Here is a 27,337-nt window from a genome sequence, read left to right as displayed (position 1 = left end):
GTCTTGCAGTTTCCGCAGTACTTGGTGTACGTGTTTTTTGTGGTCTTCTAGAGTCTTGGAGAAGATTAGGATGTCGTCGAGGTAAACTACGACGAACACATCTAGAAATTCTCGTAAGACGTGGTTAATCATCGTCTGGAATGTCGCGGGTGCGTTGGTAAGTCCGAAGGGCATCACAAGGTACTCGTAATGTCCTCGGCGTGTTCGAAACGCTGTCTTCCATTCTTCACCTGATTTCATCCGGATCAGGTTATAGGCTACTTTTAGGTCGAGTGTTGTAAACCACTGGGCTCCGTGCAGTAGATCTCGTAATTCGGAGATAAGCGGTAGTGGGTAGCAGTTCTTGATCGTAATGTCGTTAAGTTTCCGGTAGTCGACGCAGAGTCGTAGTTTGCCGTTCTTTTTTAGTACGAACAGGATTGGGTATCCTGCTGGTGATGTGGAGGGTCTGATGTATCCCTTCTGTAGATTTTCTTCGAGGTAAGCGTCGAGTGCTTCCATTTCTTTCTGGTTGAGTCCGTAGATTGCTTCTAGCTTTGGCTCCTTCCCTTCCTTAAGGGGTATCTCGTGGTCGTAGTTGCTGTGTTCTGGGAGTCCGGTCTCGAGTTCTTCGGCGAATAGCTTCTGGTATTGCCGGTATTCTTCTGGGATAGACAGAAGTCGGTCTTCCTTGCCGATGTCTGTTGCTGATAACGTCCTGGCGTTTGCATCCTTGATCCGTAGGTATGCTAGAAATCTCTTCGCTTCAGGAGTCTTGAGAGGTTCGTTTGAGGCACCGTTCCGTGGTTGCTTCTCAGTGACTGAATCCTGGTCCCAATGGAGTTGGCCTGTTCTCCAATCTATCCGTGGGTTACTGTCGTATAACCATGGTCTTCCAAGGATGACATCGTACTTGTCTCCTATCTCCGTAATATCGAAGTTGAGTCGCTCATTCTGGCCATGGATCTGCATTGGGAGTTGCGCTGTCTCCATAACAATGCGTCCTCCGCCGTACTGGACTTGTTCTCCTTCAACGGTGCTGAGTTCGTAGCAGTCTTCGGCTGCTTTTCTTTTCCAGGTTATCTTTCTTTCATTCACCGTTCTTGGTGATATGAAGTTTCCTTGGGCTCCGCTGTCGATCATGGCGGTAGCTGTTCTTCCGTTAAGCTGTATTTGGACTTGTACATGCTCGTGTCGTTGTGTCGTAGGCGTCGTTACGCTACATAGGGACCTTGTCTGGACTGCCTGTCGTTGTCCCTTGTCTTCGGTAGGCGAGTCTAGTTTTTTGACTGCTCGTCCGTTCCTTGTTCGTCGTTTTCTTGCTATTTCTTCCATGCTTCGTCTTTCTTGATATAGTGGACTCGGCACTGGTCTCGGTAGCAGTGATACCACTGTATTTCTTCGTCAGAGTCCTCTCCAGAGCTGGTGTCGTCGACTGAAGCGACTTCAAAGGCGACTTCCAGTTGGGCATGTTGACGGGCAACATCGCGAGGTGTTTCCGAGTCGTTGGGGGTGTTCTTGGTCGTTTCTGATTCGACCTGTTCTTCTAGTTCTTGGTTGATCTGGCGGATCCGTGCGGGATCTCCTTGTGCATGTTGTCGTCGTTCGATGTGTGCGTCCAGCGCACCGAGTTGTCGTTGCTACATAGGGTTTTGTAAGTCCTGTTGAATCCGCTGCAGGTGGGCTTGTCGTCCTGCGTAGAGGAGGCTCAGCCTTCGCTGATTGTCTTGTTCTAATTCCTCGTTGTCGTTCATACTGTCGAGCCGTTCGATTGTCTTGCGCTCGATTTTGCTGTTGCTTCTATATCCCGCAGCGAGGGTCCGTTTAGGTACGTTGGTAGTGTCGTAACCAGATCGTTCTTGAGGTTTCTGGGGGTACCATCCTGCGTGTTCCTTACTGCTAGAGTGGATATGGCAGTTGTCATCGAAGCAGGTGGTCTAGTTGAGTTGTTTATGAGGGATCGTCTTCGTGGCGATACTCGCTTGTCGTTTCTCTAGTACCGGTTGGAAGCGTTCCTTCTTGGGTGACCTGCATTCGTATGCTAGGTGTCCAATCTTCTGGCAGTTATAGCACTGTCTGTCTTTCTTCCAACTGTCGTTCTTTTTGTCGTTTCTCTGTATAACACTAAGGTCTATTGGTCTACTATGGTGACTATAGGCAGTACTTTGTCGGGGGTTGTTCCAGTTGTTGCGGGGTCTATTGTCGTTTCGCTGGTTGTTGAACTGGTGCTGAGGCTGCCACTGGTACTTGCGTCCTGAGTTGGGGTTTTGTCGTTTTTCGCCTCTTTCCTTTCGTCGTTCGAAAAGCCGGTTGTCGATTTTGATGGCGAGTTCGGCGTACTGGAGAAAGTCGTCAGGTCGATCAATCTTGATGATCTCGTCCTTGACTTCGTCCTTTAGTCCTTGATAGAACATGAAGATCTTGGTTTCCTCGGTGAGGTCGAGTTGAACGCTAAGTTGTCGGAAATTGGCGGAGTAGTCTTTGGCGGACTTAGTCTGCTTAAGTTGTGCCAGATCTCGTTCGGCTTGTCGCTTTTCGTCGGGGTCTTGGAAGAGTGACCTGAGCGTATCCTCGAATCCTTTAAAATTGGCGTAGATGTCGCGGGTCTCGGTGGTGCACTCGTCGAGGGTCTCGCATTTGAGGTATTCTTCCTGGATTAGTTTAAACCACTTGAGGGCCTTTCCTCGGAGGTAGGTGGCTGCGTGTACTACTTTTTCGGTTTCGTTGGTGAAATCTCTATGGTGAAAGTTCTGGTAATTTTTGACCTGAATCAGGAATCCTTTAAGGGTCCCGGGGGTTCCGTCGTAGGTGACAGGCGCACTGAGCTTGAGCTTTTGTCGTCCTCCGTGGACGGGCGTGGTGACGATGTTGGCGGCGGCCCGGAGGGTAGTGATTTCCCCCTAGAGTTCCTAGATCTTCCGGAGGTTGGCGTCCCCCTTGATGTCTTCTTCCAGCTTCTTGTAGGCCTGTCCAGCGTGCTGGAGTTGCTCGTTGAGGTTTTCCATTGCTTGTCGGTTTTCGTTAACGATTTTCTATATGTCTTTTGTCTCGGCTTCTTGTTTCTGGATTATGCGTCGGAGCTTATCGTAGCTTTCCTTGGTGAAAGAGCCATCTCCATCGGAGTCGTACTTGAGGTCCGGCATGTCGAAGTCCTTAGTGTTGGCGGGCTCCTGCGCGAGGCTCTGAGGCTGGTTGCGCGAAGAGGATGAGGATCCTGGAGTAGGTGATTTAGCAGAAGCGCGAGAAGACATCTTGTCTATACTGTTTAGTAGTTCTCAAAAGGTGACTTACTGAACAGGAGCAATCAAAGTGTTACGGCCAGCTAACTGACAGTGGGTTTGTGTTAACAGTAAGCCAGGGATTGAGAGTAGTAACAGTCGTTCCGTGGTCCTGGTCGAATAGATCGTAGATCTTCAAAGGTCTTGGTGATCAGTCAAGGCCTCAACAAGAGTCGTAGAGTAGTCGTCACTTAGGTATAGCTGAAAGTACCGGTTAGGGTAATCACAAAGTTGATTGCTGAAGAACTAGGAAAGGTAGGACTCGAGAGGACTCGAGTCCCAACTATATACAAGTCTGGTTCCATGCTGAACACTTCCTGATCCTGGGGGACCGACACCCAGGACGTCGGTCCATCGCCATGGACCGCCCTTAGCACCGTCGGTCCTGTCGATTGATTGATTGATTTATTCCTACTCGGTTATGGAGCCGCTCTTATGTCAGCAGCTATGCCCGGATAGCGGGGTCCGGCAGACAGCCGAAGCGTTCGAATGTTAATCCGAGCCGCCCCACTTCGCCAATGCGAAAACATTGACCAGCTGTCCCCAAATTCCTGCTTTGCACTTTAACCTCTATCTACATTTGGCGGCCACCTAATGTTGATCGCGGTTTCCTACTAATGTGACCTCTATGATAGGATCTGTCGAGTCCTAATGCCTCGTTCTGTGGTTCTGCGTACCTACAGTCTCCCCCCAATGTTCAGCTTTGTCTGGGTTGTGACTCGATCCTGAATTGCCCAAGGATCTCGGTTTGTTCCATGAATCTGATGGCTTTCGCGGCTGCTTTGCGTTCGTTCAATACGACCCGGAGGTTATGTCGTCCTGGGATGGCTCCTAGTTCCTGGCGTCGGAGTTGTCGAAACCTACGGCACCGCAACAGGACGTGCGATACCGTTTGTCGTCCTTCCCGGCATTGGCAGTTGGCGTCCGTGGCGTCCGGAACTCTTCGGTTGAAGAGGAAGTCCCTGAGTCCGATCTTTTCCGTGCGCATCTGCACGAGGATTGAGCTCTGTCGTTTGCTTAGCCTACTATGGAGCTGTAACACTTTCTTTGTTGGTTTCGGCGTGTGACGATGGGTGGTTCTACCTCGTGTCTCTCTCGACCACTCGGCTTGCCACGTTTTATTTGCCTCCCTATGCGTCCATGTCTTAAGCGTTGACCGGAGTGCGTATAGCTCCTTTGGTGTGTCTGCCTTAGTGCCCGTCTGGCCGTTCTGCCGCCAGCCTGTGGCTTCTTTGGCTGCTATGTCAGCGTCTTCATTGCCCTGGATTCCCGTGTGAGCGGGTACCCATCGGATCTCTGTCTTAAGTCCATGTTCCTGGAGTTTCTGTGTCTTGTCTGCAATGGTCTTGAGCAAGTAGGAGCCTGATTTGCCCTTCGGCTTGGCTGACGATCTGATGGCTGCTTGGTTGTCGGTGTAGATGAGGATTTTACTTCTGTTGTTCCCTTTCCGTTTATCCTCTTCCGCAATCTCGAGGGCGAGGATAATGCCTCGCAGCTCCCCTGCATAGACTGTTGAGGTGGCGTCATCTCCCATATATGAGCTACGGGTTTGTCGTGTAGTGTGGCATACCGCCGCTGCTCCTATGTGGCCGTTGATGCCGCTTCCGTCTGTATAGATATGTAACGCTTCATTTTCTATATCGAGACTTGTCTGGTGTTCCTTTGCTGCCGTTTCCGCAGTGTCTGCGATATATATGCGCGGCCCTTGCCACCATGGAGGGGTGATGAAGGGTGGGATCTGCTCGCTCGGTCTGGTGTTACTGCCCTGTTTGTTGTGAAGCTCTTGTTCGATTGTGTGTCTTGGGCTTAACCTTTGCTTCTTCTTTCTTCTTCTCTTCCTCCTATTCTGGGTGCTTTCGCAGCCTTGCTCTGGTGGGCCTAGCCTGTTGATCGTGTCGATGTTGTGTTTCCATATTCGTTGCTCCATCGGTAGCAGGTTCATTTCGACGTCGAGTGCTGGAGCGGACGTAGCCCTGAAGGCTCCGCACATTGCCCTTGCCGCCCTTGCTTGTAATCGTTTCAGTCTATTGAGAGTTCGGTCTGTGTATCCCTTTCCCCTCCAGCCGGAGTTAGACCATGCTGAGCAGGCATACATCATCTGTGGTATTGCTACTCCTTGGTATATTGTTCGCATTTCTTTGGTCTTCACTCCCCAGGTGGAGCTCCCGAGGCTGCTGATCGCGGAGATGGTTTTTGAGACTTTACGCTCTATCGCATCGATGTGTTGTTTCCATCTAAGTATGGCATCCATCGTGAGGCCAAGGTATTTGCATGTCGGTTTGGGGTGTATTTCCCCCCATTTGCTCTGTAGTGGAGTATTGGTATTGATTCTCGACCTTGCCCTTGTGAAGTGGACTAGTTGGAACTTTTCGGGCGCGAAAACGGAGGCGTGGGTTGTTGCCCAGTCCTCCGCTTCGTCTAGTGCATCTTGGAGCTTGCGGCATGTTTCTTCAGTCGTTTCTGCCCATGCTAGGATCGCTACGTCGTCTATAAACCCAGTGGCCAGTGTTTCCTGGCCTTGGTTACATCTGTCGAGGATATCTGCATTATAGAATAGGTATAGGATCGGTGAAAGAGGAGAGCCCTGTGGGATGCCGGTGGTGAGCGTGTAAGGCTCTGACCGGTATCCGTCGATGTGTATTTGGGTTTGTCTGTTTCCTAAGAAGCTAGTAATCCATCGTACTATGGATTCGTTAATCCGTCTCTTCCTGAGGTTGTGTAGGAGTCTCTGGTGTGACACGTTGTCGAACGCCCCCGAGACATCTAGGAGAAGGAGGCTCGCCGCCATCCCTTGTCTAGTGTTCCAAGCCTCATATATCTTATCGATAATGAGGTGTAGGGCATGTTCCGTCGATCTCTGTCTCCTCCCGCCCATATGGTTCTTAGGCAACAGGTTGTATGTCTCTGCTAGGTAGCTTAGCCTTTCCGCTATGATTGCATCCATAATCTTTCCGACTGTGTTGAGCAGCGCTATTGGCCTATATGCTTTCGGAACTGTATAGTTATCTTTACCTGGCTTCCGTAGCACTATGGTAGTAGATTTCCTGAAGTGCTGGGGGCAGTAACCGATGCGGAGGCTCTGGTTAAATGCCCTGGCTAGGTGAGGGCTGATCCATGGTTTGGCGATTTGTAGCGCTCTGTTCGTGATGCCGTCTGGGCCGGGTGCCTTACGCGGTGCTGTTTTCTTTATTGCTTCCTCTACCTCGTTCTCGGATATTGGTGGGAGCGTGATCTGGTCTCTATATGTTGCGTTTTGTATGTCCTCTAGGTTTGCTTCTGGTGGTGCTGGGAAGAATGTTTCCCGAAAGAGCTCTGCTTTCTCTTCAGGTGTGGTTGCCGTATGATTACTACCTGGCTTGGCGATTTCTGGCGTGACTGTCGGCATTTGGTTCTGTCTGGTTCTGGCCCATTTAGCAATCCTCCAGAGTGATTCTGGTGATTCTGCTGCTGTTTCAACCGCCTCGCGATGTGCCTTTTGTAGCGCCTTTCTTATCGTCCGGCCTTTCTTGTTTCGGGCTATGATATATTCTTCCCAGTTCTGTTCTGTGTGTTCCGCATAGAACCGTCTTCGGAGTCGTTTGGTCTCGGCCAGGACCTCCTCGCACTCTTCGCTCCAGCCGGCTCGCGATTTGGGGGACAAGATCTTCTTTGGTACCGCTTCTTCAGTCGCTATACTGAGGGCTTCAGTGATGTCCTGGACATATTTATCGAGGGCAGACTTTGTTCTTGGCCTCCTTAGTGGTGGGAGCTCCCTTTTAATAGCCCTTATGAATACCCTTTCGTCTAGGGCTTTCCAGTTTCTCCTTTCCTCTGGTTGTAGTTGCGCGATTGTGAGGTCTAGCGACGTTGCTATCGGAAGGTGATCTGAATCGTGGTTTACTTCGTCTTCTATGCCGCACTTAATAAGCCTTTCGATGAGTCCTACTGTAAGTAGACACAGGTCTATCGTTGAGCTATAGTCTCCTTCCTTGTATGTGATTGTTCCCGCGGGTAGCTGGTTGATGAGGTCGGAGTCGTCCATGAGTTCTACCAGTTCCCTGGCTCCCGCGTCTGTCGTTCGAATGTCGCTTCCTCCCCATAGTTCGTGGTGGAGGTTAAAGTCCCCCACCACTATTTGCTCGATGTGATTGTTGGTTTCTAGGGCTGTTCGTAGTTGTTGTAGGACCGTTTTCTCTCCCTCTTCCTGATTTTGGGGATTATATATGTTGTGTATGGCAATTTTGACGCCCTGGTCAGTCTCTGATCCAATGGTGAGGGTACAGAGATCCTTGCTGTGTTCCTTAAACTGCCACTTAGAGTGGTCCAGCTTTTTGTTTACGAAGAAGCAGACCCTGGCTGGGCCTCCCTCTCTGTTCGACGGATAGCAGAGGTGGAAGCGGTCCTTTGCTGGGTGGTGTGTTGTGGCGTTAAATGGGTTCTTCCATGGTTCCTGGATAGCGATGATGTCGTATTTATCGATCCGAGGGTCGCGGAGGAGCGTAGCCATAACGGTGTCTCTTGATTTTCTGACGTTATACTGTAGTATTGTAAGTGTATGTTGTGTTATCATTCACTATCGTCGACTATTTCCATGTTGTGGCTGTTGTGTATCGTCTGCGTGTTTACGTCTATAGCTTCTAGTGCTCGGCGGGAGGGCATTATTACCCTCCTTGGTCTGGGCTTCTCTGGGGCGACTGTGATTGTGTTTTCGTCGTTTTTGTTGTTTTCATGCTGTGTATCGCCGCCTGTTGACTTTTGGCGTTTCTGTACTTTCTTCTTAATGGGTGATCTGCTACGCCCCGGGCGGGTATCCTGAGTTGGGCCTGGTTCCAGTACCGGCCTTGTTGTTATTCCAGTTTGGGGTTCCGTCTCCTTAGCGGTTGGGGATGTCTTCGCCTCTGGGTGGTACCGTGGTCGTTGTCTATAGGCCTCCTTGATCTTGGCTAACTCGCGCATCCTAGTCGGGCAGCGGCCGTGCCAGGCCTCGTGTTCTCCATGGCATGCTGCACACTTCCGGGGTGTGTCTGCGTCGCTCTTCGTAGGGCACTCTCGGGTCGCATGTTCTTGCGCGCAGTAGCCGCATGTTGTCGTTGCCTTGCACTGGGTTCCTATGTGGCCGTATGAGTGGCATCTGAAGCATTGCCTCAGACGGCACTGTCTGTCGTATCGTTCGCATTGGAACACCTCTCCTTGCCAGATAAGTCCTTCGTCGATAAGTCTATTGGCGTCTTCCGCTTTTGAGAATTCAACTATGACGGATGATGCTGACTTGGTGTTGGCGGATCTCGTCAGCCATCCAATGTATTTAATCTCTGCTGTAGGGATAAACGCCTTGTTGTCCTGTAATAGTTCCTCTCGTAGTTCCGTGAAGCGCTCCATGTCCATTGTGCTTGTGCGTATGCCGTGGGCGAGGATCCCGTATGTCGGTATCCGTACCGCGGCCCCTGTGCCAATACGGTGTTCCCAGTCCTCGGCGAACTGGCGTAGGGCTTCCCTTTCTGTGGCTGTGGCTGTTTTGATACTGAGGTCTCCGCTCTTCAACTGGTTTGCGGATACTGTTTTCAGTTTACGGATATGTTCATTGTTGCTCTGTTCGATAGCGCGGTCTACGTGCGCCTTAAGGGAGCGGGGGTTCATAGCTCTTATGCTGGCGATTGTAACAGGGTCTCTAATGTTTACAATGATTTCGCGGAGGGTCTGGACATGGTTCGGTCTTTGGTTCTGCGGGTTATGTATGCTTCCTACGAGTCCTCCTCTGGCAGCTACGCTAGCATAAGACTGCGCGGCGCTTCCCTGATTCATTGGTCCCAGTGCTTTGATGTCCCTCACCATTTTGGCTGTCAGTTCGCCAACTTTCAGCGCCTCCTTAGCGGTAGCGTTAGTATCCTTCGAGGTGTTTGTATTCTGTGTGATTTCGGCTGTGTTTTGCTGAATGGCGATTCTCAGGCTGCTTGTGGTACGGGTAGCGTTCTCATTCGCTGCCTTGGTCTCCACTCGCAAATTTTCAACTGCTTCGTGAACGTGGCTGATATCAGGGATGTGCTGTAGTTTGGCAAGGAGGGTAAGGGTTCCGATGAATGCGGATCTGATGCCCTTCGGCTCGATTGGATGTCCATTTGCGTTATCGATAGATTTCAGTGCTGTCTGTAGGTATCTGCTGAGTTCCGTGGCGTGCTCTCGATAGGGCGATGGCCAGGTCTGATCCTTGGGCCATGGGGTCGCCATGGTGCCTACGTCGCTTTGGGCTTTACGACGAGCACACGGCTATCCAGTTGACCGGTTAGATCGTGTTTTGGTGCTGTTTTAACTCCGATTTTCAAGAATTTCGTTCTCGCTGTTGTTGATGTTTTCCCGTCGGTCCTGTCCCAGGACCGCTTATCGTCCGTCGGTCCTGCTTATCGTCACGTGACCTGTATCCTAGTTCTTCCGTTCCGTGGGGGTTGTTACGACGTAACGGCTGACGGCCGTCCCTATAACCGCTGAGCCCCTGCGGGGTCGTCGTCAGTGGTCTGTTAACTGTCGGGTCGTAACACATAGCCCCCTACGAGGCTTTATAATAATCCGTCGGAGGTTAGATCTTCCGGTTCCGGTTGATTAGGTGCATAGTCTATACGCCTAAATCGATAAATAAATAGGAATTTAGTAAAGCTTAGAACTTCTTCCTTTTCCTTACGCTAAGCAAAGTTTAAGTATATAACCCCTACTATATAGAAATTTATAACGCTTTCTATACTATTTTATAAAGATTTAGTTTTTATCTTTTATTATACTTCTATTTTCTTTTATCTTCTCTTTTTTTTTTTTTTCCGATTTTTTAAGCTTTTGTATATTTCTATATAATTATTTGCTAACTATTAGCTTTTATATAGATTTGCATATCCCCGGGCGCTAGGCGTCGCCCCCGTCATATTACGTATAGTTTTCTAGCAAAGCTTTATAATATCTTATAATATCTTATAACATCTTATAATATCCTTATAATCCCGAACGATACTCGATATTACTTTATACTACCGTATATCTGTTACGACCCGTTGGACATGGTCGCCAACACGACCCCGCCTGGATCCCGGCGGCTAACGCAGGGCATATGTAACCCAGCCGACAGGTGTAACCAGGGATCCTCGGAACGGAAGAACTATGGACAAGTCACGTGGCCTCGGGGATAACGCGGGGTAGGGACAACCCGGGCTGGATATGTTGGATATGTCAGATATCCAACCGATCCCCGGATATGTTGGATATGTCAAATATCCAACCGATCCCCGGATATGTTGGATATGTCAAATATCCAACATAGCCAAGATAAGGAGGACCGTTCAGGACTTGTATATAGGATGGACTCGAGCCGGGCTCGAGGACAGACTTCCATAGCTCGTCAGCAATCAACTTTGTGATTACCCTAACCGGTACTTTCAGCTATACCTAAGTGACGACTACTCTACGACTCTTGTTGAGGCCTTGACTGATCACCAAGACCTTTGAAGATCTACGATCTATTCGACCAGGACCACGGAACGACTGTTACTACTCTCAATCCCTGGCTTACTGTTAACACAAACCCACTGTCAGTTAGCTGGCCGTAACAGAAGGCTCTTGGGAAACACGCCTGGTTGGTAAAACAGAATGTGACGATAACGTTAATGCTCACCAGGCACACCGTGCGAGTTGTGTTTACGTAAGCCCTCTGAAATGCATATTGTTTCTTTCTGAATCAATTTACTCTTTTACAACTTCTCGAGTCTGATTCCTACGTGCCTAGTTCGTCCCGAAAGATCTGCAGGCTAACTAGTGCCGTTTGATCTCCTAACGACTCGCCATGTTAAAAATATCTCAATATCGGACGCGGTGGCCGATCGGATCAGTTCAGGGCGTCTTGGCGCCACAATATGGGGTGTGTTCTCCGATACGCAAGCACGATCAATGCATTTTGTACCCAAGGCTTCAATACTGAGCATTTCTTATGCTACAGTTTCGCTATAGTGTCAATATGGTCGTACTAGTTTTCCATAAATTCGAAAGAGGAACCATTTGTTTACTATTTCATTCCTAACGGTTAACAGGCGGTTTGATGGTGAGGGCTTGGCTTGATCTCGTCGCTCTTAATTTGGGCTATTCGCCAAACAACATAAATCACTCGATAAAATATTAATTTACTACAAGGTTGAAGTAAGATTTCAATGGTTTACATCATAAGACAGCGCAGCATCCAGCTGAGGTAAAAACAAGATTCTCCGCTATAACAACATCATGTTGTTTAAACATCACAAATGGTTCTCATTTCTAGTTTTTTATTAGCAGATAAATCATGTGGACCCTTGAAAAGATGGTATCACGGTGGAGAAGAGGACACTAGGGCGGCATGTTCGCCCAAGATCACCTAACCCGGTGCCACCAAGCCCAGGTCAGATTTGTCAACTTCACAGAATGTCAGGGACAAACGCACACGTGTTCCTATTTTCTTATTTCATTGATGTATTCATGCATCACCAGGTCAGGGCCTCTCTTGATAAAAGGCTTTGTTTGTGACTTCTGGCGTCTTTTCGGCATAAAGACAGCCGAGGAATGAGGGGAAAACTTGGCGATCTTCCTACCCCAGACTTTAACCACGCCTTTTGTTACCACAAATGACGATTGGAAGGATGAAGCAAGCGGGGAAGCGACCCAAAATAGGTTGTCTAGCATTGCACACCCGATCCATACAGGTTCTATATCTAAGAAATACATTAAGCCGTAGCCTTCTGCCATTATTGTTCCAGTGGCACTATGCGGACTCTAAAAATCATCAAGATGTTGTTCTCAATCGCTCCTGTTGCTTTGACCTTCCTGACACTCATATTCCCTGCAACAGCAACGCCACAACTTCCTCCTCGTCGGCCAAAGTTCTACTACGGCCATGACATTTCCAGCGTCAAGTGGCTTGAGGATTCTGGGGCGTCCTTCAAGGATTCGGCCCGCCATAACAAGACAAGACCACTCGAGGACATACTTGGAGATGGCGGTATGAATGCGGCGCGACTCCGGTACACATTCCATTCATTAGCGAACGGTTTCTCATTGTGTTTGTCGTTGACTGTGAACCAGCCTCTGGGTCGATCCTCCCTCAGGAGACCACAATCTGGAGTACAATCTTGAGCTCGCCTCTCGGCTCTACAAAAAGGGTTACGCAATCTATCTCGATTTTCATTTCTCGGACAACTGGGCCGACCCGGGAAAGCAAATTACGCCAGCAGCTTGGCCAACCACTTTCGATGCTCTGTCTAAAACCCTTCGCAATTATGTTAAGGACACGCTAATTGCTTTTCACAAAGCCGGCATCGACCTCGCCATTGTCAGTCTCGGAAATGAAGTCACCCATGGGATGCTTTGGCCACTTGGTTACGCAACTATTGATATCCATCCCAAATCGTCCAGAATCGCCAATTTCACAGACTTCGCCAGACTTTACACGTCTGCTCGTGGAGGGGTGGATGATGCGGTCCGTCGTGGCGTTTCCAAGCCTGACACGATGCTTCATTTATCCTTTGGCTGGAACTCGACTCTTCAGGAGATCTTCTACGAAACCCTCATCGAGACGGGAATCGTGAAGCCTGCGGATTGGGACGTTTTTGGCATCAGTTTCTATCCTTGGAACGGACTCCGAGCAACCTATGACAATCTGCGCAAAACAATTGGTGTTTTCACTTCGCCTCCATACGTGAAACCGGTCCATGTCGTCGAGACAGATTACCCCGTCTCATGTCCCGCTCTGAATATATCAAATGCTGATAGACTTACCCTTAGTCCCCAAGGACAGACAGACTGGGTTCGGGAGGTTGTTGACATTCTGAAAGAGACACCCAAGAATCTCGGCAGGGGTATATGGTACTGGGAACCCGCGTCTATCGACAATCCGCCACTGGGAAGTGCATGCGAGGATGTGCTTCTTTTCGACCGCCAAATCACAAGTGATTCCAAGCTGGTCGGTTACTCAAGAGAAAGCGTTAACATGTATAAACCAAAGAAGAGGCACGAATGAAGGGTCAGACCCCGACTAGGATTACAATGACAGCGACACACCAACCTTTGGTATACATGTAAAATACACAGGTCCTATCCCATTGAACTAAACATTCAAAACCATATATAACAAAAGGCTGAGCGTGATGAGGACGACGAGTAAAATCCTAAAATCTAACAGTTTGTATTTCCATTCGACTCAACTTGCGAGTAGCTAGGTACCTTTGCAATCATTACAGTGGGATAGCAAATTGAAGAGCACACCTATGGTATCTCAAGATTACATTTGGGTGGTTATTTTATTTGATCATTCTTTGTAGACGTAAGATAGCGGCTAATCCTCTTATCAAAAGTCGCCTCACTTGCGCAAATAGCCTTGATAATGCCATCATGATGCGCTGATGCGATCAGGTTACACGCCGTTCAAAGTCAGTCGAGCAGGATGGGTCAAGTTTAGTAGAGAACAATCTGTAGAAGTCGCATCGCCAAGCCAAGCATGACCGCGCATGAGAATAGCAAACATGTCGTAGTACAGCTCATTGCACTAGCCTATCAGCAATAGAATACTTACGTTTTTAGCTGTTAGAAAAGCATTCCCAGCCGATAATAGACACCTAGGCTCGGCTAACAATGAGCTCCGCTGAGGACGACTTATATTGTAACTGTTTTGCATGTAACCTACTTCTCCTGCTGTGCATGCAACCTATTTTTTTCTGAATAGAATGGGGTATGGAGCGTGGTGCTGGCAGCGAACGCCGAAATGCGAACCGGTGCAGGGAATGCTTCGACCGCCAGAATCCAAGTAACTGTGCTCCAACGGAGGCTTTTTTTGAGGTGTATCTAGTACCATGGAAGTAAAGATAAAAGGGCAAGCTAAGCGCCTCTTCGTCAAATCCTCTCACATCACAGCTTCAAAACCATTTGTCCAACGTCATAAGAGTCCCTAAAGCTCAATCTTTTGTCCCCCCTATTCATTATCCAGAAATCGACATCATGGCGACTGGTGGCGACATCAACTTCGGTCCCGAGAAGGCTGCGACACGGGTCGGTCCAGTTGACTAGAATATTTGCGGCACTTGCGGCCTGAATTACAACGGAACTGCTAATGTTTGCACATGCAATGACTCTTCCAAAGACACTCGCATCGTGGTGAGTCAAGAAAAGACTTTGCCACCGACTAAACTCACCTATTTTCAGTCCCGTATCGCCCGGTCTGGTGTCATTTTGTGCCCCATAGCAATGCCGTTGAATCTATCATACCGGTTGCAACACATCGTCAAGGAAAGGTTGACTGTGGGATATGTCCGGCTTTCAATGAACAATGTTCTTGGCAGCTTGTTATGGAAGAACAAACAAATAGAAAGATTAAACTTCAATGCAAAATATTGAACAACCTCCAATGCCTGGATGTTTCATCCTCTGTAGCCCGCCGGTAATGTGCATGACCATTTCTTTTTTTTAACAGGCTCATTGTACTGGACCTTCTTTCAGCCACTGATCCCCGCATCTTCTCCTATCCCATACGTTTAAAGCCAAATGAATTCCCTTTCGACTTTGATTGGAACTGCTGCCTCGTCAAACGGGTGTGGTTCACAACGCACAAGACATACAACTATGCTTCGCTGTGATGGAATATGTCGAGGGAAGTACTTTACAAGAAGCCTGGGACCAGATGAGCAGCAAGAACCAGCAATCCATTGTGGCTGAATTGGTTGGAGCTTTACGTCACCTACACACTTTACGGCTTTCCGACGGCCGCGTTCAAGCTCTGCTACGACAAGCATTGAATGAAATGCTTGCAGAAGGGTTCCAAGACGCAGTCATTGGCGGCCCAGGTATTGGGTTTCTCAGAGATGGCTCAGCTCTTCTTGGTGCCGTCAGCAAGAAAATGGGGTTGAAAAGGCCTTTTCACACGGCGGAGGCCACTACCTGTCCCGACGGCATTGTGCTTCGGTCTCACTATGAAGATCTTGGTCCCGTGAAGCTCGAAAGCTCCACCATGGCGCAATGGGGACATGAAGCCGTGTTTTGCCACAATGACCTTACTCCCCGCAACATAATGGTCCAGCTATTCAACAATACTGATGGAACCTCGACCTATAAGCTTAACGCCATTATTGACTGGGAACTTGCCGGGTTCTATCCGGCTTCGTACGAGCTGAGCCTACAAGATACCTACCTCAGTGGTGGTAACTGGCTGATTTCCTACTACCTGCTTCTCAAACGGCAGATGAAGGATTTGGTACCCAGTTCATCGTCTCAAGTTTCTTTGCTACGGGCTATGGAGCTCCTGTTCGAATCTCGACAGAGGAGACTGGCGGAGTGTTCCAACATCCCAGCACACATTCGCAAACGATTCATAGAGAGACTGCAACTGCGTCGCGATGAGGATCCTTACATTGGCTGAACGCCAGGTATACAGGGAGCGTCACAACCTTCATTGTCTGGTACCGAGGCCCAGAAGCTTGAAGATGACGTTGTTGCCGAAATGATTGCGATGGGGCAGTTGAAGTCGGCACATTGAAGTAACGCTTGGTTGATCAGGCGCATTCTACAGTTTCAAGCCGAAAGGAGGGTTATAACTTGAACTATGAAGCACCGTGAAATACCATTTTGTACGTCTTATAAGGACTTTGGACGAGATAAATACGTCGCTTACAATGGACACGATTGGTGGTTTTCTCTTAACCTATTCTATATTCCGTTCTCGCTATCAAGTTGGTAGAAAATTGGCTTCGGTTTGCCCTGAGTGGCTGTTGTCTCTCCTGCGAGAGTATTGTGGTCACACAGCACTCATTATGGGATAGGTTTTGCTTATTCATGATTTTTACTAAGCTTAAATGATGTCTTGGCCGATAATAGGCGAAAGTACAATTGGCTGGCAGGTTTTTCGCTCACCGCTATGCTTCTAACCTCAACAACAGTGGCTATCCCGAGAAGACCGCGGTCCCTAGCTAAGAGCAACAAACAAACCTAACTAACCCGACAACTATAGCCGGTCGACATCTATGTCCTTCAAAAACTACAACGAAGTACCAGTTAGAGAATCAATTCGCAAGCTGAACTCTGACTCTTGGGTCGTTGGCAACCATATTTTTATTCTACGAGTTCAGAATCCCTCCGCTTTTCCGCATGCATGGAGCGACGGCAAAGGCGCCTATTTTGCCGTTTCGTATTATAATGACCAGATAAAGACCAGCTCACATGAAGAACCACTTCCTGCAGATGGCCCCATTCAAAAGGTCTACGACACCGGCAATACAAACGCTGTCTGGAGCATCGGGGATGCCTTCCTCAAAATCCACACACTGCATTCGAACAACCATACCCGCGAGCATACTGTACTCAGGTACCTCCACGACCCAACAAAACCGACATTAAGTTTTCCCATACCTCAAACTATATTTCATGCGGAATTTGAGGGCCGCTACTACCTCATCACTAGCCGCGTTTCGGGCCAGACGCTAGAAACTGTGTGGCCTTCTTTGACGGAGTCATCAAGACAATTTTGCGTCAACCGTGTCTGTTATGGAGGAAAGGGGACTGCTATTTGTGGCGTCGATAACAAAGATCTGAATGAAAATTGGATGGCCCCTCCTGGTCAAGAGGACCGCAGTCCCCAAGCTCAGTTTGGATACTGTAGTGAGATTGGTATGGACTGCTCAGATCTAGTGCTGTCCCACAACGATATGGGTCCTTACAACGTCATTGTTGACTTGACCCGAATAGATCAACCATCAGTTGGTATCATTGATTGGGAAATGGCTGGCTACGTGCCGCGCGAATGGGTCAGGACCAAATTTCGCATTTGCCATGCCATGGACTTCGACTTTCCTGGACACGATAGCGAGCGGATGAGTCAGCGTACGGAGTGGAGGAGGCGCGTGCAATTGAGATTGGGAGAAGAAGGCTTTCAAGACGTTGGCGAGTCATATATGACACGGTTGCGCCAAACATGAACCTTTGGTGTTTTGAAATCGAAGGAAGAGCTCCAGGTTCCACTCCGCTCGATGCAGTCCATTCTCTTTCCATTACCTAGCCTGATGGAAAAAAAAAGAACACCCTCAAAACATACTATCACCTAGCTTAACACCACCCTACGTTCTCAGTCTCTCAATTTCTATCCCAATCCTAGGCTCAATGGCAGATGTTGTCCATTTTAACCTGTTGACGCCAAGAATTGCATCTCTGACCACAAAAAGTTGGAAGAATGGGAAAACACACAGTTGTGTAAATGGATACTATAGAACGTCAAGCCTATCGACAGGAATATAATGTATTGATTGAGATGAACTATTTCATAATCTCCAGCGAGGTTGTAAAGCTAAGCTTTTCTTTCTTTTCCTCTTGACTGGCTTCTTTCCATCGCCTCTAAATTTGCGTTCCTGACCTTGTGTTGGTGCACGCTGCCTTGGCATGGCTCAGAAGTTCCGTCAATCCTGAAATCCCTGATCTTCGGCTTCTCGCATCGTGCGCAAAAGTAGTTGAAATATCAATCCCAAAATCCTGTTTGTTGCATTCAGAGGCTGCCCACAATAACTGTAGCATCGTTATGGTAGACGGCTCCGTGTATTCATGCAGTGACGGCTTGGTAGCCCCTGAAGATGATGGGTCTTACCAGTAGGTGAAATATCTCTCTTCCAGCTGCCTACCTATACGGCTAGTGAAAAGTGCTTATCCACGCGATGTCTACATAGCCGATAATAGTCGGTAGCTTTGTCGGTCACGGAGCCACTTCAACCCGGGATTCCGACAATCGCAATCAACACCGAAGTTTTCCTATCAAATGCGGGGTGACCTCAACTTCGCCATCAAGTTTTGCCGAATCATACACTAAGATTTATAGTAGATCTACCATGTACTTACATGGTACTAAACGCCTTGGGTATGCCAATCACTATTCATGCATAATGCTACATTAAAACAGCGAAGAATTTACTGCTTGTGCATCACTGCGGTGCGGAGAAAAAGTGGCTCTCAAAGCAGGAACTCGAGGGCATGGCGAAAATGAGGCCACTCCGCACTCCGACTTGATGCGATGGCGTATTCGCTGATCTCATCAATTGCTACCACTATTGCGACATTAACGGATAACAGGGAGCACGGAACATGGATTTCATTTGAGTAAGGTCCACAACACTAACTGATGCTAGACTCAGTGTGAGAAACAGTTTGCGTGGACATGTACCCAGACAAGTTGTGGTGCTTTTTGATGAAGGTGCTATTCGTAAATGAAGTACTATCATCATCGCTTCTAACAGCGAGAGATCTCAAAAATTCATTTATACTATTTTTCCCGCGTCACATCATCTCCTCGAGTCTACAGTCTCATTTCTTTTCAAACCGATCAAGCCTGTAAGGAGACAACAAAGGGCCGCTCACATTCCTCAAAATCTGCTTGCTAAGCAAGTCGCCAACGACAGCAGCATTGGTTACACCAGAGTGCATGACAGCAACAGTTAGACCGCTCAGGCCAGTTGGGCCAAGAATGGGCAAGCCGTCCTCTGGGTCTGGCCGCACGCCGATGGTGTAATAATCATACTCGAGCTTGTCTCCGCCTTTGAAAGCCTTCTGCACCTTGGCGAATAACTCGTCTGCCGCTTTTTGGGGATCGCCGTCAGTGTCACCGCCTGAAAAGTCTTTGCCGGACCTGATGCGTCCCTCAAGTGTCTGGCGCATGTGCAGTTGGTCGCCATTAATCAATGTGTTCAGCAGATTCTCCTTAGTTGGTCGGGTGTTGATGAGCAGACCCTCTCGGCCTGAAAGGGGAAGCCTAATATTCTCTGCCGCTAGAAGCGGGACGCTCCCGAGGCCGGCCGCAAGGACGACATGGTCGGCCCGCACCTCTCCGTCAGGTGTAATGACGCCTCCGATGCTTCCGTGTTCGTTTTTGATGAATCCAGTGACCTTAGTTTCCAGAAGCTTTGCACCAAAGGCAGCTTCCGAATTTTCGATCAGTTGAATGGCAACAAGCTCTGCTTCCATAGCGCCCTCTTGGCCAGAGAGAACGGCCCAGTCAGGTACACCGTTACTCTCTAGCTTGGGTTCGATGTCGGTAATCTCGGTCTGGTTGACGCGGACAATGTCGTAGCCCCATGCTGCATGATTTTCGAGGAATTCCTCAAGCTCGTCTTCGGGCTGGTTCCAGCTCAGCGCCTTACTCCAGTGAATGGGCAGGTTGGGCAGCTTCTTGTTTATCTCTATCCATCGTTCAATGGAGCGAATGCGAAAGTCGTAGTAAGTTTTGTCTTCCGTCGCCGCATTGATCCACGCAAACGAGTTTGGCGTCGCGACGCCCCCGAGGTCTTCGGCGATGACGGTAACATTCGCCTCTGGAGCGAGATGCCAGGCGATGGAGGCGCCGACGATGCCGCCGCCCACAACGACAACGTTTGGCTCCGGAGTAACGCTCATGGTTTCCCAACTATGGTGCAAAAAATTACTTAGCTGACGATCGAAACCAAAGATGTAGTGAAAGAAGTCAACGACGATTAAGACATAGGAGAAAAGCTTAAGCCGAGGGTAGGAAATATTCTGTCTTTAAGTACAATCTTCGCTTCCATTGACACTCTGAACGGCACCCCCGACTTTAGCTGCATTCTCACTCCACCTTATCTGATAGCATTGTGGCCAGAGTGCGGAGCAGATGGCGGAGCAGCCAATAACGGAGGTTGGCAAATCGACCCCCAATGCATGTCACATCCGAAGCCGGCTCGGATGCTTGGCATTAGACTCCCTGTCCGTAAGACAGCGGGGTGCCTATCATCTAGGCGCCGGCATTTTTGCAGTTCGCCTGCAACATTTGTGCCCGCGGCTCACAAGGCTGAGCCTTATGATTCCACATGTAACTTAAACCTGTCAGCCAGCAAACGTGAACAAGCATCTAATTAGCAAAGACCAGGCGTCTGCTGCCCTGTGACATTGCTCACATGTCTAACCCCTTAGACTACACTGTCGGCTGGATTTGCGCAATCACTACGGAGTTCATTGCCGCCCAGGCTTTTCTCGATGAGAAACATGAGGATCCCGACGCTGTTGCTCCGAACGACAATAATGTCTACGCTCTGGGGCGAATGGGGAAGCATAATATTGTAATCGCCGTCTTACCGAAATCGTCATATGGCACAACATCTGCCGCAGTAGTCGCTAGGGACTTGGTTCAAAGTTTCCCGAACGTCCGCATCGGATTGATGGTCGGCATTGGCGGCGGTGCGCCCAGCTTGATGCACGACATCCGCCTCGGCGATGTTGTAGTCGGATGTCCTAGTATTAGAGAGGGCGGCGTTATTCAGTACGATTTTGGTAAGATGATTCAAAATCAGGCTTTCGCTGAAACCACCCATTTGAACCAGCCACCTCAATTGCTGCTTACAGCTGTAGGCGCTCTTGAGGCCAAATACGCCCTGGAAGGCAACGAGATAAATGACGCGGTAGAAAGCGCACTAGAACAGAGACCGCGGTTACGGAAGACACATTCACGGCCACCGACAGACAGCGACAAGTTATATGCCTCTGACTATGTCCACCCGGTGCAATCTACTGCATCTTGTTCAGAAGTCTGCGACCCAGATCGTGTCGTTGTAAGGCGGCAGCGCGAGGACGATGATGAAAGTCAGCCTGCCATCCACCATGGATTAATAGCCTCGGCAAATCGGGTCATGAAAGATGCACTGAAACGAGACGAAATGGCTGCCCAAAGAAGTGTGTTATGTTTTGAAATGGAGGCAGCTGGCTTGGTGAACCATTTCCCCTGCCTAGTGATCCGCGGTATCTGCGATTATTCAGACACACACAAAAACAAAGCCTGGCAGGGTTTCGCGGCCATGACTGCCGCAGCGTACGCAAAAGATCTGCTCAAGCAGATTGCACCCACCAAGGTTGAAGCAGAAACAAAAATCACAGATGTACTGCAATCTAGTAAGCGTCATCAGACTTTCTGTATCTGTTCGTCGGAACTCAACTCACGCAGAACATAGTTGAACAAAGTCAACTCCAGCACACCCAGGCGTTGAACGAAACAAAAGCTGTGATTGAAGACGTGAGGACGGGTGCGCACCTCAATCGCATCAAAAAGTGGCTTAACCCTCCTGATGTATCGGTCAACCTCAATCATGCGAGGCAACTACGTCACCAAGGCACCGGCCTATGGATCTTTAACTCATGGACCTTCCAGCAATGGGGCATCGGGATACGCCAGCACTTATGGCTCTATGGCTTGCCGGGGTGTGGTAAGACTGTCCTCAGCACCACAATTCATGATGCACTTGTGATACAAGGCATTCGTGTCGTGTTGCAATTTTTCTTCGATTTTGGTGACGGGCAAAAGCAGACAGTGGATCATTTGGTCCGCTCACTCATATTCCAGCTTTATACCGTTACAGTTGGTACTCAGAACCTTGAAATCTTGCAGAAGCTTGATAGTCTATTGAGCTCAAGCACTAATGGAAGCAGCCAGCCAACGATGACAGAGTTGTCAAACTGTTTTGCTTCAATGCTAGAGGCTGCCGACGATGTTTGCATAATCATTGACGCGCTAGATGAATGTTCGAATCGGAAGGAGCTCTTAACCTGGATAACATACCTCGCTTGCTCCCCTTGCCTCAGACACATCAAATTCTTGATCACGAGTCGTCCAGAAGAAGAATTCCGACAGAGAATTCCACTCATAACAGGAGTAGATAACTGTAAATCTCTTGATGTGGCCCATGTCAACGCAGACATTTGCTCCTACGTTCAATCTAGGATAAGAACAAGTCCCGGTTTTAGAAGATGGGCGTCCCGACCTCTGGTTCTTCAACAAATTTGCGACCAAGTTGGACAAAAGGCTGATGGAATGTGAGTCTTCATTCAATCTCATTTCAACGCATATAAGTTTGATAAATGACTAATCCATGTGCAACAGGTTCAGATGGGCAGCTTGCCAATTGGATTGCTTAGAAGAGTGTCTTAGTCTCGAGGAGATTGAGGCTACCCTCAGAAGTCTACCCAAGGACCTTAACGAAACATACGGAAGAATAGTCGATCGTATTCCACAGAACCGTAAGATGAAAGCGACGCGGCTTTTACAGTTTCTTATTCATTCATCTCGACCTCTACTCTTGGAAGAAGCGGTGGACCTACTAGCTGTGAAGCCACAAGGATTCGACCAGGAATACAGACTCCCCGATCCGAAAGAAATTCTTCGATACTGCCCAAGTTTGGTTTCGGTGGTAGTTGAAATGTCTTGGAACAAACGACTACGGAAACTTCAACTTGCTCACTTCTCTGTAAAAGAGTACCTTCTCAACTCCGGACGGAAGGAATTTGGGCCATACGACACTGGTATCGCGATCACTCGCACCCTTCTTGCCTACTTGAAGAGTTCATCTGGTATCCCGTACCCGAAAAGCTTGTCTGAGTTTCCTCTACTCAGGAAGGCTGCATATTGGACAGAGTTCGCTCGCCTTTCAGATGACTCAAGGGACGTAATCGAACCTGCTGTCACCTTCTTGCAGAATGAAAGGCTGTTTCACTTCTGGGAGAAGCTGGACGAGGATACTAGACGCAAAGAGGATAAAAACGGTACATTATTGCCCTGGCCAAAAGAAACTCTACGGAAAGATGCCCTGTCTCTTGCCTGTGCGTATGGGCTACGTAACATAGTTAAATCTCTGTTAGCTTGTGGGGGATATCTAGACACCCCACACCGGGCGATGACTGCTCTTCAAGCCTGTAGCTTCTCTGGGCTTTGCGATATAGCAGAACTCATCCTGAACATGGGATTTGATGTCAATACCGAGGGAAGTTATTGTGTTGTGGCATATGCCGCAAGCCACGGCCGAGAAGATATGGTCAAGTTGTTCCTTAATCGAGGGGCAAATGTCAATTTGCACAAGACAACCTACCAGTTCACTACTCCAGTCGTGGAAGCTTCCAGATACGGTTATCAAGACATCCTGCAAACGCTCTTAGAAACCGGGGCTGATGTTGACTGGGATGGTCGCGAAGGAGCACTACATGAAGCTTCGTACTTCGGTCATGAGAGAGTTGTTCAGCTACTCCTAGCTTATGGGGCAGATGTCAATGCGAAAAAAGCCTGTGGGAGCGCTCTGCTATCTGCCACACGCGGCAATCATGTTGAAGTTGCTCGCCTTCTTTTGCAAGCAGGAGCGGATGTTAATTCAAGCTCGGCCACGAATGACACTCCGCTCATCAACTCTATAAGAAATGGGAATGTAGCGATTGTGAAGCTACTTTTGGAACGTGGCGTAAGAACCCGGCCACCAAACCGGCAGCTCCTAGGTCATTCTACAGATACAGCTCACAACGCCTGGGCACTGAAGAGATTGTCAAGGAGAGACGATCCTCTTAGAGAAGCTGCAGAGTATGATCAACTAGAAATCTTACAGTTAATCATACGCCACGAGAAAATGAATGAGAAGCGAGAGAAGCAAGACTGCCTGGAGGCATTGAAGGAAACCATACGTAACGGCAACTTCGAAGCCACCAAGACCATGCTAGAATACGGAGCCGATGCAAATGCGGAAATAGAAAATTACGGCTCCGTAATCATCTATGCATGTTTGCTACACCAACAGGAGATTGTTCGACTTCTTTGGGAATTCGGCGCAGACATAAGTGTGACAGTCCCTACCAACGCCTGGGGCATGCTTCTACCTCGTAGAGATACTGGGGTAACAGCTTTTGAAATCTCCCATTACGCCCGAATGACAGTCCTTGAAATAGCCCAGCACGACGGAATGGCGAAACTGGTGAATTTGTTTACCCATTCAAAAGAGGTGTCAAGACCTTTGCCTATCATGCAGTCACAAGGGAGCGACTCCATGAATTTCTAAGGTAGCCCAAGTTATTTGAATTGCATCATAGGGGTCCAGAGATTGGAAGAGAAATACTTCTTAATTATACTGGATTCTATATGCAATTGTTTGTTATAAATACTAGTTAAATACAGGATTAGTTAGCAAATTATAGCCCCAGAAAAAGCAGAATCTGGGTCTACACACGAGTAAGTTGGTTGTATTAAAACTCTGAGATTAAGACTAGGTGATAAAGTTTAAGGACAAACTTGACTAGTTTTCCATAGCGCAAACTCCCACCCCATCATAGGTTCGTAGGACTATACTCTTAATTGCCTACAGAGGGAGTAATCGTATCGAAGTTCTCCTTGGAAAGGTACAACAAGCCTCTTAGGTCCAACCCTGCAAAAAGGCTGGCACTCTTGTAAAGGAATCATTCGCCTACATAATGAATACAGGCTGCCTGTTTCCCATCAGGTCACTGCTAGGAACTTGTATGTCCTTCTTGTCGAATTCATGCAATATGAGCCAGCAGATCATTCTGAATACCAATGTATACCATATCTGAAGACGTTGAGTTTCTTCATGCCTGGTCAATGCCGCCTTCAATCCCAGTGTATAACGTTCATCTCGTAAGTTGGCTTTGGGATCTTTGATAGTTGACCTTGAAAATGAGAGCGCCTGATCGTCCACCTCAGGAGATTCCTGGCCACTAAGAATATGAGATTTTCGTTTGTCATCAACATGGTGAATGGTTCTCGACACTTCTTCTTGATCGTCTTTCTCGGAAGAGTTCGTAAACATTGGGATTACGAGCCAGAGTACTCGATTGAAATATATATCCATGAAACGTTGCTCTCTCATTTCGGGAGGAACATCAAGTATGTCGCCAAAAGACGGACTGTCACCTCTGTCAGATGTATCCTTATTAACAGCCGCCAAAACCTCTTGTAAGTGACGTCGGAGAACGTCTAACACAACCTTTTGATTGCTAGACGGTGAATCGCCCTCTGTTAGTAACTTGTCGGCCTTGTCTATCGAATCGTGGACCAGGTTCAATTTGAAATAGTTAAGCTGGTCATCGGTCATAATTTCTCCTAACAAGGATTGAGAATCCTTGACAAGTTGATCAATCCTATCGACTTCTGACTGAACTTCGCTTTCGAAAGTCTTTTGAAGAAGCTCATCCTGAATGGTTTCGTTATGTTTCTGAATGCAGGCGCAAAACGCAGCCAGCAGCCGAGTGAGTGATAGGGAATCACGATCCCAGGGAAATATTGTTGGATTCGGCAGGAATCTAAAGCATCTATTCCTTATATGGAGAGTTCTTGCAAGCATACCAATAATTTCGAAAGTCACTGCATACTTTTAGCACCTTCGTCAAGTGTCTATGTATCAAAACTACAACATACCTGGGAACAAATGCTGGTGCTTCTTCTCGTTCTTGTAATACAATGCTGTAGTTGCATTACATCCGATTTGTGTCAATGTTTCTGCGATCTCGTCACGACTTCCCAACTGAAGAACTTCGACTTTAAGATTTTTGTCCCCAGAAGAAGTTTTTGACAAGTCCTGCCAAGAGACATCTTCGGCCGATCCCTCAGGTTTCCGTCGATATAGTGTTGGTAGTCTCCCAAAACAGAGCTCTTTTACTTCCGACGTAGGTATGATTCGTCGACTCTGAAATTCTGGAGCGCCAGTCTTTTCGAAAACGAACACGATACCGAAATCAGGGACCCGAGATCCCATGAGGCTATATTCATTTCCTGCGGCTCGGTATTTGTTTTCGTCTTGGTCAAACACCTTCCAGTACAGTCCAAGTACTGCCGCAAGCTCAACTAAATGAGAGATTGTGGTAGTGGCATAGGGTTTTTTGATCGCTGGATTGGTATCAAAACTTCGCTGTTTTGGTTGCATTTGGATAGTGAGAGTTGGTTTTTCATAAATTGGCACCCGTCCAGGTCCTGCTGCTTTGACAAAATCCTTTTCCCACTTACGCGAATCTCTCTCCATTCGTTGAATTGCTACCAGCAACCATATCCAAGTAGCTTTCTCGTTTTCAACTGTGTGAACTGGCTCTTTTTTTTCTTTTTCATTTTGCCCTGGCTCCTCTTTCCCCGACTTCCATGCCACATCCTCCGGATCAATGTGAAATTCAGCGCAACTTTGATCGGTTCCGTCCGCTACGCGTAATTCGCCGTCTGTGGGTTTCTTGGGATTACTCGCGGGCGCCAGAAATATGATTGGTGCCTTAAAGAAAACCTCAAGTCTGAATTCTTGAAGCCTAAGTCGGGTCCGGCTGTGGCGAAAGGCCCATTTTTTGAGCGCCCATTTTCCAATGACCCTCTCATCGCAATTTGGAAGGCCTCGCGCCGAGGCGAAGATAGCCTGCGCAATCTGAGAAATTGCCGCAAAGAGGGCAACCACAGAGATAACAAGGGCCGCAATGGCAACGGGGTCGCTTTTATCAGGATCTGCCATCTTAGCTAGGTTTTAGCCTACCTAGACACTGATGCACCGTTTGCAACGGAGTAGACTGGACCGTCTATTCCTGGTGTACGGGTCGGATTCTAGTAATTAATTGGTGCCGTCAAACAACACGAAAAATTCTTGATCTGCGGAGAACATCAAAAGCAGATAAGGCAGATTGCGATGATGAAACTTCCTGAAATATGGAAAATATCAAGTATGACTGCGACGATGTAGACGTTCAACCGAGTTGAAGGGGGTGGAAGCGGACCGCGTTTGCGCGGGCAGTGAGGCTCTGAAACTCGGTGTCATGCATTCCATATCACCTCAAACAAGGCTGGGAGTGAGTGCACCTGACTTAAGCCTCGAAAATAAATGTCCATACCCGCATGTAAATCAAGGCGCGGTTGTTTAACAATGCTGCGGCCAAGGGAGCCGATATCATACCTAGCCTGCAGAGCCGTTGCACCCTTATTGGTAGCCCTATTGCAGGGATTATGTTGGTATAAGTACAAAATCAGGTTGAGGCTGGCTTTGGGTGCCACGTCTTACTTCGCGGCGTGGGACAGCATTTCAAAACAGGCTCCAGCTGAGCGACCCATGTTGGCAATGGGGATGTCTCATGTAACTTGCACTAGACTGAAATTAGTCGCATCATGTCTCGCCTTCTGGCACGATACCATGGTTGTAGTTTGGAAGAAGCTCTATAAGTGCCTTTGTTTTCGGGCCGGAGAATACATGAAGAACAGCTGACCCGTAGTTGAGTCTTGATTTTGATTTCTTGGCAACCAAGGGATGTCAATTGGTGCAGATTCTGGTTTGATCTATCAGTGGGGA

General features: G+C 48.3%; 8 protein-coding genes across 8 annotated transcripts; 3 read left to right on the top strand and 5 right to left on the bottom strand.

Annotated features, from left to right (window-relative positions):
- Positions 1-1,301: 1,301 nt before the first annotated feature.
- CTRU02_207970 (reverse transcriptase domain protein) lies at positions 1,302-2,984 on the bottom strand (the record flags this gene model as incomplete). Its single annotated transcript, XM_070205000.1, has 4 exons — positions 1,302-1,619; positions 1,677-1,916; positions 1,980-2,879; positions 2,910-2,984. 4 exons carry the CDS (start codon positions 2,982-2,984, stop codon positions 1,302-1,304), a joined length of 1,533 nt encoding a protein of 510 aa, XP_070061533.1.
- Positions 2,985-3,011: 27 nt separating this feature from the next.
- Positions 3,012-3,230, bottom strand: CTRU02_207969 (uncharacterized protein; the record flags this gene model as incomplete). The annotated part of the gene is made up of 1 exon (XM_070204999.1): positions 3,012-3,230. The coding sequence occupies one exon, from the start codon at positions 3,228-3,230 to the stop codon at positions 3,012-3,014; it is 219 nt and encodes a 72-aa protein (XP_070061532.1).
- Positions 3,231-3,954: 724 nt separating this feature from the next.
- Positions 3,955-9,461, bottom strand: CTRU02_207968 (zinc knuckle; the record flags this gene model as incomplete). The annotated part of the gene is made up of 2 exons (XM_070204998.1): positions 3,955-7,773; positions 7,863-9,461. 2 exons carry the CDS (start codon positions 9,459-9,461, stop codon positions 3,955-3,957), a joined length of 5,418 nt encoding a protein of 1,805 aa, XP_070061531.1.
- Positions 9,462-12,002: 2,541 nt separating this feature from the next.
- On the top strand, positions 12,003-13,254 carry CTRU02_207967 (glycoside hydrolase family 53 protein; the record flags this gene model as incomplete). Its single annotated transcript, XM_036729246.1, has 2 exons — positions 12,003-12,259; positions 12,321-13,254. 2 exons carry the CDS (start codon positions 12,003-12,005, stop codon positions 13,252-13,254), a joined length of 1,191 nt encoding a protein of 396 aa, XP_036579078.1.
- Positions 13,255-14,862: 1,608 nt separating this feature from the next.
- CTRU02_207966 (uncharacterized protein) lies at positions 14,863-15,642 on the top strand (the record flags this gene model as incomplete). Its single annotated transcript, XM_036729247.1, has 1 exon — positions 14,863-15,642. One exon carries the CDS (start codon positions 14,863-14,865, stop codon positions 15,640-15,642), a length of 780 nt encoding a protein of 259 aa, XP_036579079.1.
- Positions 15,643-18,563: 2,921 nt separating this feature from the next.
- CTRU02_207965 (FAD dependent oxidoreductase) lies at positions 18,564-19,649 on the bottom strand (the record flags this gene model as incomplete). Its single annotated transcript, XM_036729248.1, has 1 exon — positions 18,564-19,649. The coding sequence occupies one exon, from the start codon at positions 19,647-19,649 to the stop codon at positions 18,564-18,566; it is 1,086 nt and encodes a 361-aa protein (XP_036579080.1).
- Positions 19,650-20,164: 515 nt separating this feature from the next.
- Positions 20,165-24,070, top strand: CTRU02_207964 (ankyrin repeat protein; the record flags this gene model as incomplete). Its single annotated transcript, XM_036729249.1, has 3 exons — positions 20,165-21,152; positions 21,212-22,070; positions 22,138-24,070. The coding sequence occupies 3 exons, from the start codon at positions 20,165-20,167 to the stop codon at positions 24,068-24,070; spliced, it is 3,780 nt and encodes a 1,259-aa protein (XP_036579081.1).
- A 402-nt stretch (positions 24,071-24,472) lies between these two features.
- On the bottom strand, positions 24,473-26,512 carry CTRU02_207963 (modin; the record flags this gene model as incomplete). The annotated part of the gene is made up of 2 exons (XM_036729250.1): positions 24,473-25,389; positions 25,444-26,512. The coding sequence occupies 2 exons, from the start codon at positions 26,510-26,512 to the stop codon at positions 24,473-24,475; spliced, it is 1,986 nt and encodes a 661-aa protein (XP_036579082.1).
- Positions 26,513-27,337: the final 825 nt, after the last annotated feature.

This window comes from Colletotrichum truncatum (genome assembly GCF_014235925.2).
Source record: "Colletotrichum truncatum strain CMES1059 chromosome Unknown Contig_0004, whole genome shotgun sequence".
NCBI lineage: Eukaryota > Fungi > Ascomycota > Sordariomycetes > Glomerellales > Glomerellaceae > Colletotrichum > Colletotrichum truncatum.
The sequence above is the reverse complement of the archived record's forward strand: the minus strand, read 5'-3'. Positions and strand labels throughout refer to the sequence as shown.